Source organism: Microtus pennsylvanicus, chromosome 4, assembly GCF_037038515.1.
Source record: "Microtus pennsylvanicus isolate mMicPen1 chromosome 4, mMicPen1.hap1, whole genome shotgun sequence".
NCBI lineage: Eukaryota > Metazoa > Chordata > Mammalia > Rodentia > Cricetidae > Microtus > Microtus pennsylvanicus.
This window is the reverse complement of record NC_134582.1, coordinates 47305771-47319630: the sequence shown is the minus strand read 5'-3', so window position 1 is coordinate 47319630 and position 13860 is coordinate 47305771. Positions and strand designations below refer to the sequence as shown.

The window sequence follows — 13860 nt, the reverse complement described above, 5'->3', positions numbered from 1 at the left end:
GTTCACACCTGTGAGTTGAGGTTACTTTCAGTATAAAATACATGCTTTAATACGTAGTTTGAAAACAATGACATTGGTTTGTTTCATTTATTATATATTCAAATGGTAACAGCTTTAGATAAAATGTATTTCATCTTTTTATTTTTTTAAATCACTACTGAAAATTTCACAAGTCTCTGCTGTCCAGTGCTAGATGGTTTCCAGACTTTTTGGGAGCTCTCTTTATCACAGCTTTTCCCTGAGTATCCTCCATTCAAGTGCAGCTCTCAGTGAACACCTGCTCCAGGGACAGTAAACATGGTAAGGCAACAGCCAAGGCTTTCACCGTTCTGGAGACTGGCTCACCATTATATCACTGGATGATTTTTGGCCTTTGGGTGATGGCTATGGGCTGAGATTCCCATTTAGCCTACAGTCAGCTAGAGCTCCTAGGTTTTCCCTACAGAGGGACCTGCTCCTTAGTGACATCAGGTCCACCTATCAGTGTGAGTGCAAGTGGGTATTTGGCTCTGTGTGTAGTTTTGATACTGTCAGTGTAAACTTAGATCTGGTCTAAGCTTTTGTCAGAATTGCTGCTGCCGTTGTTCTTTATATTATCAACTTTCCAAATGTGTGTCATTTCTTCTATCTCTACTACTTTGTTTATATATATATAGTTTCTCCTTTCATCTGATCTGATGTTTTTTAATATGTTGTCTGAGATAAAGCATAAGATAGAACCTTTCAACTTAACCATTGGAAATCTCCTGATCGAACAGGTCTCATGTATAATTGGACTTTTGGCCAGTCAAGAATCCTTTTATTTTTATCTTGCTAAGACATCTAGATAGGACAGGTCTACACTGTTCCCCTCATGTCCCTTTCAGTATTGAGCATGAGATAATTATAAAGTCTGTCCTAGCAGTTTCTCTGTGAATATATGCACTCTGTATTCTTCCTAGAGCAGATTTCCCTACTGTCCTGTCCAGCTTTTCATGTCATTAAAAGTCAGTTTGAGAAACAGATTTGCAAGTATTGTTTAATTTCTGTGATCATGTCTATAGTGTAACAATCATGTGTTGGATTTCTGCAGCAGCTCCTAACGGGTATTTAGCTTGCACTTTGATTCCTGTCTAGCTTGTTTTCCAAGAAGAAAGCCAGTCTCGTATGATCCTTAAATCAGATCATGTCCTTTGCTTCAGGACTTTTCTCATCTACCATTGCCATGGCTTCTAGAGACAGATGCGATACAGTCTGAAACTGTAGTAGCCATAACTCATGAAGTGTCCTGTCTCATTTCCAGCTGTCTTTAGTCCTACAGGACTACAGGTCTCCTCCAGGCCTGAGTGTACTCTCTACCCAAAAGTCACCTCCACAGAAAGACTTCGCTAGATCCCCTCAGCTTATGTACTCTATAGCCTTCCTTATTATCTGAAATTAGTGGATTTACTTAATTTTCTTATTTATCTAGCCCTGCCCATTCTAATATAATGTTGTTTTAAAGTGGAAGGATGCCTAGTACATACTAGGTTCCTAATAGCTATTAGACAAGCGAACTTTCTCAGTCTCCTTGTTAATAGGTGTTTTGCAGGCGCTCTCTTTCTGTATTCAACTAGCATCTAGACTCTGATTCAGTTGTGTGTAGATGGTAGACAAACAGAGCTTTGTATTATGAATTGTTCTAAAGTCATCTTTATACAGGTACCATGCACATTGTGTGTGCGTGTGTATGCGTGCGTATGTTTGAGTTTATGCGTACACAGAGGTCTTGGGTCCCTTGGTTACATATGTTTCAGGATGCCTGGCTTATCAGTTGACCCTAAGCCTGATCCTTATGATCATGCAGTTAGCACTGATCCATCTTTCTAGTCTGAATCAGATTTTGGGGGACGTGAAATTGAGAAAAATCTGGAGATTAAAAAAAAAAGTTGAAAAAGACAGAGTCAAACAGTATTTCGTTTAATCTGTTTAGCTAGAATTAAGCTTTCAAACACCTAAGCAGATATTTTTATATAGATTGGAAGAGTAAAAAAAAAATATATGAGAGGCCGGGCGGTGGTGGCGCACGCCTTTAATCCCAGCACTCGGGAGGCAGAGGCAGGCGGATTTCTGTGAGTTCGAGGCCAGCCTGGTCTACAAGAGCTAGTTCCAGGACAGGAACCAAAAGCTACGGAGAAACCCTGTCGCGAAAATCCAAAATATATATATATATATATGTGAGAGTAAAAAAGATTATGTTAGCAAACATTTGTGGACTTCCTCAGCTAGGCATGGTGGTGATTCACACCTTTAATCCCAGCATTTGGGATACAGAGAGGCAGAAGGATCTTTGTGAGTTCAAGTCCAGCCTGTTCTGCACAGTGAGTTCCAGGACAGCGAGGGTTACACAAACCCTGTCTGAAACAACAAAACAAGCAAACAAAATGTAGATGTAACACTTACCTATGTGGATATTATCTTCAACATACAAGATCATCTCTACATACAAGCCATCTCTCTAGCACCGTTAATGGTGTCTTTATGTTAGTCTTTGATTAAAAGTACACTAAGGTAGGAATTTATTTGCTGTCAGAAATATTAACCTTTTTGTCATGAATGCAGCATCTGTGTGCCCTTTTTGATGACTTCCTTCCTAGTCCACCTTTGTTTCCTTTTCAGCTGTGCGCATCCTAAGAGCTAAGGAGCAATCAGTAGTTTTTACTTTTCTTAGTCTCTTTTCAAATTTATAATTTATGAGACTAAAACAAGAAAGATGTATTTTAGTATTCTTGTCTCTTCAGCTTCAGCTAGTGCATTAAACTATACTTATGAAGGTGAATTGCTCCGCTCAGGTTGCATCTCATTTGCTGCGTTGTGAATTAAGAATTACAAAGTAAATAGAGCTCTTTTACTATTGGGTTCCCTCTCTCCCAGTTTTCTCATTGTTAGAATGTCATAGGGTATAGCTGTATTAGCTTGAAATGTGTATTTTTGACCCAATGAAAAATGAATGCTCTGCATTATATATTTGATTTTTGTTGTGAATTCATATGTGTTAATATGGAGCAAAGTGTCTTTGAAAGCTCTGTGAATCATTTGTTTTAAACATTGATCTTACATGAATAGTTGTGAATTTTCTCAGTGCTTCTATATGAAACTCTAGCAAATAACAATTGAAGTTTTCATCTTCTCTAATTGTTGGAATTGCATGAAATAAGTGAGGTGTCCGAAGAGAATTCTGACCCTGGATTCTAGAGGAATTCTTAGTGGTTTGTGCTTAGCCTTATATTTTCTGTAAGTTCTGGTGAAATTGGGGTGTCTTACTTGTTCCTGGGCAGTCTTGACTTTCTCCAAACTTATCACCTTGTCAAGTTAACAAAGCAACCCTCCCCCCCTTCCTCCCTCTTCCTTCCTTCTCCTGTCTGTTTACTTTGTGTAGGAGAGTGATGCCTTTCTTTTACTAGTTGGGGACGTTAGATCAAACTCAAGTCATCTTGGCAGGCTGCAGACACCTCCATCCACACAGTCATCTTGACTACCCCAGAAACTCTATTCTGTTTTGTTTTGTTTGTTTTGGTTTTTGTTTCTGTTGTTTTTTTTTTTTTTTTTTTGAGACAGGGTTTCTCTGAAGCTTTGGAGCCTGTCCTAGAACTAACTCTTGTAGACCAGGCTGGCCTCGAACTCAGAAAGATCTGCCTGCCTTTGCCTCCTGAGTGCTGGGATTAAAAGCATGCGTCACCACTGCCCAGCTCAGAAACTCTATTCCCCCCCCCCCCCCCCCCCAGACAGGGTTTCTTTGTGGCTTTGGAGCCTGTCCTGGACAGAAACTCTATTCTTAAGGTGCTTCAGTATTTTTCTTTTCTCTTGGAGAGTGGTAGGAGTAGCTGAGGGACACTCTGCCCAACCTTGGGTATGTTTCAGTACAGATAATAGGCCTGTGAGGCATGGTTGATCAGACCTTCAATCCCAGTACTTAGAGGTAGAGGTAGGCAGATGTCTGTTTCAGTCTAGGTCAGTCTACATAGTAAGTTCCAGGCCAACCAGAAATGTATAGTAAGTCCCAAAGAATGTAGGGACTCCCATCTTTCTCATTGAGAGGTGCCGAAAGCCAGCTTGGACAAAACTCATATGTTCCAGGGTAGGAGTGTGAGAATTAGAATTATTAATCAAAAGGAAAAGAGAAATAAGAGACAAACATAGAACAGCATTGGGAAGGACATTCAGTGAATACTGAATTCACTGTGTTTATTCTTCCACACGCTTATATACTTCACTCCAAAGGGGGAGCGGGGAGGCAGCAGACTTCATTAAGATGAAATAAGGAATAGACTTGAATTCTCTGACCTTTGGTCCAGATGGAACAGACCCACCACTACACTCAAAATACTAATTAACTACATCCTAGGTCAGCATCTCTTGTTTGTAGCCACACCTGTTGTCAACAACTTTGAGAGAGCAAAAATAAGCTCAAACTCTCTGACCTCCAGTCCATGAAGAACAGGCTAACAGCTCTGTGGGCCCTCACGGGGAGATGGGACTAGTAATATCCCATGTTTAATGCGGCACCTTCTCTAGGTTTGCTGGTAGATTAGAAGTAGGGAACTTTAAAAATCATTTGTCATTTAAGTAAATTCACTGTTATAAATACTGGTTTGTGTTTGTTACTAGTGATGCTTTTTTATGCTCTTATTCTCCCTAAAAGTAGATTAGCATGACTTATTTTGAACAAAACTATATACGATGAAGTTATATGTGGAAAGCTAGGACCAAGTAAAGAGTAGCAGGCAGTATAATTGTCTTGCAAGAGTTTGGATTTCTTACTGAACTACTGGGGTTGGGGTATTAAACAACCATGTAGGCTGAGAAATTCATGTTGATTTTTTTCCCCCCCGGGATGTAAGTCTTTCCTAAGACTTATTTCAGAAAGAATCCTTTTGTGAGATTTGTATATGAGGCATCTAATGATTGATCTTCAACATCTTATTGATAAATATAGGACAGTTGTTATTCTTTAATGGCAAGGTCATATGATGTGAGGAGCTATCCAGTGTGTGCCTTGAAATGAAATGAAAGAATTGAGAGCACTGATTACCATTACTGATAGGTGGATTTGTTTGTGCCATTAGTTTTCCCTTTCTTTTTCTTAATCCCCATTCATTCTCTCTTAATTCTTAACCCTGTTCATCTGCTCTATTCTCTATTATTAACTTTTTTGATTACATTCTGTATTTTCCTCTTCTGTTTTGATGCCACATACTTGCTGTTTTATTAGTAGAACCTGCCTCAGTCTTCCTGTCGGGGCTAAATGCTCACATGCTTCTTGTTTGTGTTTTTTTATTCAGATTTCAGATTCTCTTAAGATCCCCCTGATACATACCACTACTATACTGGGGATTGAACCCAGGACCTCACACTTACTAGGTAAACACTCTACCACAGAGTGACACCCCCCCCCCCCAAAAAAAAACATACCCTTTGTTTTTACTTTTTAAAGGTTTGTAAAATGGGGCTGGAGAGATGGCTCAGCTAGTGGATACTAGCTGTAAACAAAGGACATTGAGTTTATAGTTCATGATCCTAGAGAGACTAAGTAATGGGGTGAACCCAGAAAAAAACATATATAGACCCACCCGGAAATTGGAAACAGACAAGATTACCTGGCAGAATTGGGAGCATGGCAGGTGGTTGTAGTAATAAGGGCGGCAGGGCTGCGTCCCCAACACCCCAGCTGCCTGCTCGGCTAGCTTATGCCCCGAAATAACAACACAGACACTGTATTCATTTAATCACTGCTTGGCCCTTACTGGCTAATTCTGATATACCGATCAACCCATCTCTAATAATCTGTGAGCACCGGTCTTACCGGGAAGATTCTAGGTCGGAGCTTCATCGCGTGTGTCTGCCTGGGGCGTGTGTCTGCCTGGGAGCGGGGCATGGCGTCTCTCTGAGGTGTCTGCTCCGGAGAGGAGAGCTGTGGAGTCTGAGCTCACTTCCTCTTCCTCCCGGCATTCTGTTCTGTTTACTCCACCTACCTATGTCCTAACCAATAAAATGGGTCAAGGCAGTTCCTTTATTAGCCAATGACCTTCCTCCATCAGGTGGTGGTAGAAGGAAGGGGAGAAGGGGAGGGTTGAGAAGAACTTGAGGGAATGGGATAGTCGAGATGGAGGAAGGACAAATATGAGAGCAAGGAAAGATAACTTGATCAAGGGAGCCATTATGGGGTTAGCAAGAAACCTCGCTCTAGAAAAATTCCCAGAAATCCACAAGGATGTGCCTGAACTGGCCTTGCCCTGTAGTCAGACTGATGATTATCTTAAATATCACCATAGAACCTTCATTCAACAATAGATGGAAACAGAGGTAGAGACCCACATCGGAGTAGTACTGGACTGAGCTCCCAAAATCCAGTTGAAGAGTGGAAGGAGGGAGAGCATGAGCAAGGAAGTCAAGACTATGAGGGGTTCACCCACTGAGACAGTGTGCCTGAGCTAAGGGGAGCTCACCAACTCCAACTGGACTGGAAGTGAATGAGCATGGGGGCAAACTGAGGGGCCATGGACAGTGGCACTGGGGTTTTTCTCTACTGCATGTATTGGCTTTTTGGGATCCTATTCTCTTTGGATGGATACCTTGTATTAGGGAGGGCCTTGGACTTTCCACAGGGCAGGGGGCCTTGCCCTCTCTTAAGTTGGAGAGGGTGGGGTGGGAGGTGTGTGGAAGAAGTGGGAGGAGGGGAGGAAGTGGGAATTTGGATTGGTATTTTTAATAATGGTAAAAAATAAATAAATAAAAAGAGCACTGACTGCTCTTCCAGAGGACCAGGGGTTCAATTCCCAGCACCCACATGTCAGCTCACAACTGTCTGTAACTCCAAGAACTGACACCCTCACACAAACATATGCACACAAAATGCCAGTGCACTTAAAATTTAAAAAATAAAAATATTTTTTAAAAGGTTGAAAAATAGGGTCTTACTAAGTTGCCCAAGCTAGTTTTGGACTTATCTTCCTGCCTAGGTGGGATTTAAATCTGCATCTTTAGGTCTAGGGATCTGAGACAGGTTCTTTATTGTATAGCCTAGACTGGCCTGGATTTCCTTATCTTCCTGCCTTAGCCCCCTGCTCCTGGGGTTAAAGGGCACTACTATGCCTGTCAAGCTAAAGACTTGACACTGATTTTATTATTTAACGGGAATGGGTATTTTGTCTGCATGTATGTCTGTGTACCATGTGCATGCTTGGTGCCAGTGGAGGCCAGAAGAGGGCGTCAGATCCTCTGCAACAGCCAGTGCTATTCTTAACTACTGAGTTGAGCTGTCTCCCCAACAGATTAATTTTTTAAAGTTAAATCAACTGCTGTTCCAAATCTAAATGTGCAGATTTTCCTCAGTAAGAGGTATGAAGGATTTCCCTTTCCTTACTCCCTTTCATGGTAGCCAGGTCAGGCTTGCTTCTCAGAGAGCTCTGGTGGAGATGTTGATGTACACACTTGTCACCTGGGAAGTGAGTAATCCTGGAGGGGCATTGAAGCTTATTCAGCCAGAAAAGACTTCCCTTCCCAGGCCTTCTAAAACACTGTCTTCTTGAGCATTAATGCATAGTGCACCATCAACATTTTAGAGCATTAATGCTCTCATAGTACACCATCAACATTTTAGAATAATGTTTTAAAACAAAGGATAAACTGTCCATAGCCTTTGTTTTAGGATTTGTATCAGGAAACACATGACTTAAAGAATTCAGCCATTAAAATGGCCTTACTCCTTACTATTTTGTATCTCACTTGTAATCAAGAATATAGTCCTTTATGTCTAAATTTCGAAAACATGTGAGTTATAAGATTTAAAGAATTGAGATGGTGTAAATTGAAATAAAATTATTGGTGCTGTGAGGGAATCCCTGTTACTGACCTCTGAGAACCACTAAAGAGGTCAGGGGGAGGGGCTGTTCGCAGTTCTGTGTGTCTGTCCCTGTCCCCCCCCCCCCCCCCCCCGAGTTTTTTTTGTTTGTTTGTTTGGATGGTTGATTTGGTTTGAGATAAGGTCTTCTGATAACCCAGATTGGTCTCAATCCTGTAATCCTCTAATGCACAGCAATTACTGGAATTCGCCACCACCCCTGGCATAAAATACATTTTGAGCTTTAAGTCTTAAGTTTATTTTTTTAATGTGTTCTGATAATTTACGATGAGTTTAAACAAATGACAGTCTCTTCAAGTTGACAACAGAGGGTGGAATTATAAGCTTCTAGGATCTAAAATGTTATACTTGGTGTGATTTTTTTTTTTAAAGGGTTTGGGAATATCAGAGGTCACTTCCCAATTTTTCATTTTGAAATTGCTTGCTACTTCTCTTTTTCCTTATTATTAAGTATAATAGGATTCTGGTGCTTAATAGCTGGCAGTCATAACTGTAATACTGCAAACAATAGCTATAATAGTAAAAATTTTTCCTGTGCGTGTGTTCATTTAAAATCAAATGTTTTTGCTGTCGCACTTGTTTTCTCTGACATTCACTATAATGGAAAAATTAAAAATGCTGCAGGATCCACGGTGGCAGTAGGCAGCAGAGATGCTGTAGGTCCCCAAGTGGTGGTAGCAAGCCATGTGGCGGCAGACAGCAGGCCCCGAGAGCAGCCAATCCCAGGCAGAGACACATGGCAGGCGGGCAAGAGACAGAGACATGGATAGGCACGCCATGCTGAGTGAGGTTGGATATTTATTCAAGGGGTTATGGAGAGGGAAGGGAGAAGGAGAGAGAAGGCGAGAAGAGAGAGACAGAAGGGGGAAAGGAGAGAAGTGGAGGAAGATGGAAAAGAGAGAGAGCTGAGGCCAGAAGCTGAAGATCAACCTGGGAGTGGGCGTGGCTTGTCTCTTAAAGAGATAGAAAGTCATTACATTAACTCAGACAGTCTACTGCCTATGCCTTTATTATTCATACTCAGTTCATACCTGAGGTGAAACTGTCTCAGCACTAAGTATGTGGTGGGCCTGGCACTGCTAATGAAGTTGGCAAGACTGTCACCACTGCTTCAGTGTCGCTGAAGAACTGCGTTCTCAGTGTAGCCTGAGTCCTTGCAAGCTGGACTTTGACACAGCCTGTAAAAATCATTTCTGGTTAAGTCGGTTGTGCCATGGAACGTGTTGGGAGGGAAGGGAAAGATTTCCATTAAAGTAAACCCTGCCAGACAAGAAAGTCCAGCACCAGTGTCCTCTAAGAACAGTTGGAGGGGCTTGTGTTCATGTCTGTGGAGTGTATCATCGTTTCCTTTCCCTTTGTTTGTTTTGTTTTGTTTTTCAAGACAGGGTTTCTCTATAGCTTTGGGGTCTGTCCTGAAGCTAGCTCTTGTAGACCAGTCTGGCCTCGAACTCACAGAGATCCACCTGCCTCTTCCTCCCAAGTGGCGTGTGCTAAGACATCCAGCTCATTGGGTCTATCTTAATATCACCTTCACAGTGTTTTAAAAATCTTCTTAGTTGATCTGTGTTCAAATAAAACTTAACTTATATTTCTACATATGACAGTGAGAAGAGCAATTTGGAGTTTTAATTTCTTCCTTTCAAGAACAACTACAAAATTTATTATTTGTGGATACTAACAGTTCCTTCCTTGGTGTTTCTTGGTTTTGTTACATAATGTCTGTACTAGACAGCCTTATAGACTGTTCAGGCAGATTGGCGTTCCTTCAAAGCTTGGGGCTACCTCTTCTGATACGAGCCTACAATATAACATTGTGAGGTCCTTACAGTTAAAAATGTATCCTAATAAACTGATAATCAGTCTGAGGAGTGAAGCTCCTTGGTGCTTTTGGTATCTCTCTGTTCTGGGAAGGCCAGAGTAAGAGGTAGGAATTAGCCTGTTTTCCAGTCAAAGAGAAAAATGCTTATAGGCATTTCTATGTCCTTCCCTCTTGCAGGTTGCCAACTTGGCCTGTTCAATCTCCAATAATGAAGAAGGTGTAAAGCTTGTCCGAATGTCTGCAAGCCAGTTAGAAGCACTCTGTCCTCAGGTAAAGTATAGCCAACAAGCTTATAGTATCTCCAGCATGGATTTTAGTAGAGTGGGTGTGAGTTTATTTTATTAGGTTTGCTTTTTTTCTTTTTTCCCTCCTTCCTTCTTTCCCTCCCTGCCTCCCTTCCTTTCTTCCTTTAATTAAAATAAAATTCCTTCTATTTTAAATAGAATACTGATACAGATAAACCACATTGCTTGAATAAATTTAAGTATCATTTTCTCTTTTGCGTCCTTGCCTTTCATTTAAAATGTGTAGGAAGGGTCATCAAGAGGCTCAGTTCTGCCAAGTCTGATGACCTTGATTCTATTGCCAGGGCGTATGTGGTGGTTAAGAGAAAACAGACTTCCACAAGTTCTTCTGTTTTCCACACATATGGCATTGTGTGCATATGTTGTGTGTGTAGTGCACAGCTTTCCGGCCAGCCTGTGCACCATTGTAACACTACTGTCACAAAGCATCTAGTCTGCTTTGCTGAAGTGTCTGCTGCAGATAATAATAGTAACCTGATTGAACCAGCCGCTGAAGAAAAGCCTAAACTTCTGTGTAATAGTGACACTTGGAAAGACAGGTAATTGGGCTGGGTTAAGTGTATTGCTAGAAAAATCTCTGAAGTGCTTGAAACAACTAATGTTTTTTTCTATTTTTCACTTACATTTGTGTGTGCTAGCACGTGCTCCATGTACTCATGGTGTGAGGACAGAGGACAGCTTATGAGAATTGTGTCTCTTCTACCATTCTGTTGCAGGTCACTAGGCTTGTCAGCAAGTACCATTAGCTGCTGAGCCCTCACTGGCACTGGTTAGTGCTTGTCTGAGTGTTCAGTGTTACTTGCGGTCTGTGAGGGAGTTCTCCCTGCCACTCAGGGATTCCTAAGCTCTTAGGTGGTGTTTTGATGGAAGAGGTTACCTTTCTGCTTTTCCAGACAGAGACCACGCACAGCTTAGTCTCAGACTTACGTTAACCTCTATGCATGTCCTGCCAAACCAACAGTAGCCGTAGACAAAGGGAGGCACGCAGAGGAACTGTAGTAATGGCCAGAGGCTGCAGGCATCAGGTTTCTGTGTAAAGTCTGCAACCTTAAATGTGCTGTGACACTGTCATTGTGGCTCTTTCATGTGAAAGACCTCCCAAGACTGCTGTGATGGACCAGCTACCGCCCCCGCTGTCTGATAGACAGTCTTTATACAGTCATAAAATGTGCACGAGACTGATTGCTGTGCACATAATTAACACAATAGATTTAATCTACTTTCAGGCTGACCAAATTGAATGAAATAAATTTAGGGTAGATTCTAAAGATTATACTTTTTCTCAAGTTTGCCATTTTATCCTCCCAACACTTTAATATCTTTGGTTCTCTGTTTCATTTTAAAATGCTTGAAAAGCGACAATGCTTCCACATATCTTCAGAAACAGATGGTAACATACGCTGATCACACCTACCAAGAGTATTTATATAAATGATCTTAAAGCCTAGGAAAAAAACCACAGGGAGAGTCTAGTTGATCCTAATGAAAATGCTGGAGTGTGTGGACCTGTGACTCGGCCCATGTCACAGATGAGCACACTGCACAAAGGCTTATTTCTCTCCTTTGCCGTGTCTCTTAAGATGGACCTCAAGACTGAGCTTCAGACAGTGCCCAAGCCATCCTTGGTATTAGGGGTATGACCTGAGTAAAAGGCCTTTCCTGAGGGTGATTAGTCTTTATACAGCAGAGCTGGGCAACTTGAGTATTGACAATACAAATTGGACAATGTGGGCTCTTTATCTCTCTTTAGTTATCTAGATAAGTTGCAAGAGACCCCATTGGCATTTCCCCGATGGCCAAGGGTGGTAAGACTGTTTTTCCTGTGTTTACCCAACCCTTTTCTGTGTATCTTTTGGAGAAGGAACTCCTCAGATCCTTTGACACATCACCGACCATAGTGAACAATGGGTAGTATGAAAATGAACTTGCAGAAAACAGTGAAGAGAGGTTGTTCAAATGGGTTGGAAGGGGGGTGGGACTTGAGATAACGGCTCAGCAAGTAAAATCAGGGACTGCACTTGCAAAAGACCCAAGTTTGTTTCCCGGTACCCACATTAAGAAACTATTGACATCTATAAAAGAAAAGTACCTCTAGTCCATGCTCAAAAACTAGGAATCATAGAAAACTCCCTTAGCTTAGTTTAGGATATCTGTGAAAAAAATGAAGATTGGTAACATTGGCCCAAGACAAGGTGGTTTACTCTTGAGATGAGAGAGAGACAACCGTGTGCACCCTTGCACTTTTCTGGGTGGTGGTGATAACTTAGTAGTTACTAGAAGATGGGGATAAGGAGAGAAGAGGAAAATGGGGAGCGCTTGCTAATACATTTGAAGTCTTATTTTTGGAGTAAAAAAATGGTAAAACTGAATGTGGTATCATTGTAACTATTGTGTCATTGAATTCTGTACTTTAAATAGATAAATTGTATAAATTATAAACTGTCTCTCAGTAAAATATTTGTATGTGTATGCTATACTGAGGCTGGATCCCTGTACATACCAGGCAAGCTTTCTACCAGGAAGCTATGTCCTAAGCCCTATATCTATACTCATGAGCACACACACATTTTTATATATATATCAAGTTTTTATAAGTCAGCTACACCTGTGTTAAGATGACAAAAGAAAAAAAAGTCCTTGGAATTGGAATACAATACCTTTATTATGAATGAATTGGGGTAAGTTTGGCATTTCAGATACTGGTCATTATTATCTACTATTGGACATTATTGGCTACTTTTGTAATAGTGATGGATAACTGAGATGACCCTAAATATCCTACAGTAGGAGAGTAACATGAGATACCTATAAAATGGAACACTGAACAATGTATTAATATATACTTATTGATGCTGACATATTTAAAAGAAGGAACCAGGGTAGTTAATCAAATGTGGCCTATAATTTTAATTATATAATTTTTGATGGTATATTTGTATGATTGAGGTTTTTAAGAAAAAGCTTGAAATTTAATGTCAAAAATTATAGAATTACCTGTAAGATTGGAGAAATTAAAGGGAGCCTTTATTTGTTTATAGCTGCCTATTGTTTCCAAATCAAAATAACTATTTTGGTGTTAAAGTCTAAGGCCTGCTGTTGAGTATTTCCTCTTTGTACTAGTTATGGTGGAGCACATGGTGTTGTTTCCTAGTGACCCGGAGCTTGCTGTTCCTGCTGTTAGCCAGATCACCCCATGCGATTGATTTGAGTAACTTTGAGATAGATAGTGATGTGCATTAATGTCTTCTGCAGGTTATCAATGCTGCGTTGGCCTTAGCAGCAAAGCCACAGAGTAAACTGGCCCAAGAGAACATGGATCTTTTTAAAGAGCAATGGGAAAAACAAGTCCGTGTTCTCACAGATGCTGTTGATGACATTACTTCCATTGATGACTTCTTGGCTGTCTCAGGTAATGAAATGGTTCCCTAGAATGGCATGTGTAGTTATTGTCCAAGTCATAATCACAGACAAAACACCTTCAAATCTGGTCATTGAGAGTAAATTCTCTTAATGACATGCTGGGTTTCCAGTTTTATGACGTTCTGACCTGTGTTCGGAGCAGGGGGAGTTGGAATGGAGCTGTATTTCTCACGGTGGGGCTGCTGTTCATCCTGGAAAGAATTAGTTACTGGACTAGCAAAACCTTTCACTGCTGGTATAGACTGAGACCCTCTGGCTGTGACCTGTGTAGCATATAACTATCCATCCCTCTTGATATTTGAGTTTAGACCTTTGTCTTGGTACTGCTGGTCATTTATTATGAGCCCATGAGACTCAGAAGGAACCTCTCAGCTAGTTTATTGTAGAGAATGCTCTCGGAAAGCTCCTGTCTGTCGGGAGTGATTGTAGTGTACCTG

General features: G+C 41.1%; 1 protein-coding gene across 2 annotated transcripts in view; it reads left to right on the top strand.

Annotated features, from left to right (window-relative positions):
• Ctnna1 (catenin alpha 1) overlaps nucleotides 1–13860 on the top strand; it is a 125962-nt gene that overhangs the window by 96953 nt on the left and 15149 nt on the right. For both annotated transcript variants that reach the window (XM_075968974.1, XM_075968973.1), the window contains exons 10-11: nucleotides 9876–9968; nucleotides 13256–13412. In XM_075968974.1, coding sequence (XP_075825089.1) covers nucleotides 9876–9968; nucleotides 13256–13412 — 250 coding nt within the window. The remainder of the gene's footprint in view (nucleotides 1–9875; nucleotides 9969–13255; nucleotides 13413–13860) is intronic.